Here is a 597-nt window from a genome sequence, read left to right as displayed (position 1 = left end):
ATGTTTTGATTGTTATGTTTTAATTTGATATTGTGTTTAAGAAAAATTATCTTAAAAATAATGCTGAAAGTTTCGAAGTTTGTATGTTGCTCCATTACATGTATATATTTTTATATTCTTCACTTATTCAATTACTTTCCCAGTGTGCCAAGTTTAGGGTTAATGACGTTCCATTATCCGTGCTTGAAATTATGCACTAGCCTCGTCAATTACGGTGATCATTCTAGTGTTAGCGTTGGGCGGTACATTATTGAAACGCCATTTTGGTTTGACTTCTGCCTCATTAATTGCCGATTGCATGCCACTGGTCTGACCGCAATTGGATTGATTCGTCTTGGATCGCCCCAGGGACCATCTGCGCCCACGGCGATCCATAATAATCGGCATCTCAGCAATCAGGTTGTTCTCGAATTCCGAGAGCATAAGATAGTTTTCGACCTTGTTGCACGAAGTTATGCAGTCGCCTATATAATCGAAATCCTCCAGCAAATTGTCGGGTAAATCCATGTCGGCGATACCCTCTTCTGAGATGCACGTGAGCTCTGGCTTATCCGTTCCTAAAGCGTCTATCCCTTCACCTAAGACAGGAGACAATAG

General features: G+C 41.0%; 1 protein-coding gene across 1 annotated transcript in view; it reads right to left on the bottom strand.

Moving 5' to 3' along the window:
- The window catches only part of LOC105557963 (monocarboxylate transporter 8-like), a 13,796-nt gene continuing 13,199 nt past the window's right edge, over positions 1-597 (bottom strand). Inside the window, exon 6 of the mRNA XM_012005402.1 lies at positions 1-578. Within this exon, the coding sequence (XP_011860792.1) occupies positions 190-578 (389 nt within the window). The 3' untranslated portion in view covers positions 1-189. The remainder of the gene's footprint in view (positions 579-597) is intronic.

The sequence above is a fragment of the Vollenhovia emeryi genome, unplaced genomic scaffold (genome assembly GCF_000949405.1).
Source record: "Vollenhovia emeryi isolate VEMERY1.0 unplaced genomic scaffold, V.emery_V1.0 DF939398.1, whole genome shotgun sequence".
NCBI lineage: Eukaryota > Metazoa > Arthropoda > Insecta > Hymenoptera > Formicidae > Vollenhovia > Vollenhovia emeryi.
This window is presented reverse-complemented; position numbering and strand designations above follow the sequence as displayed.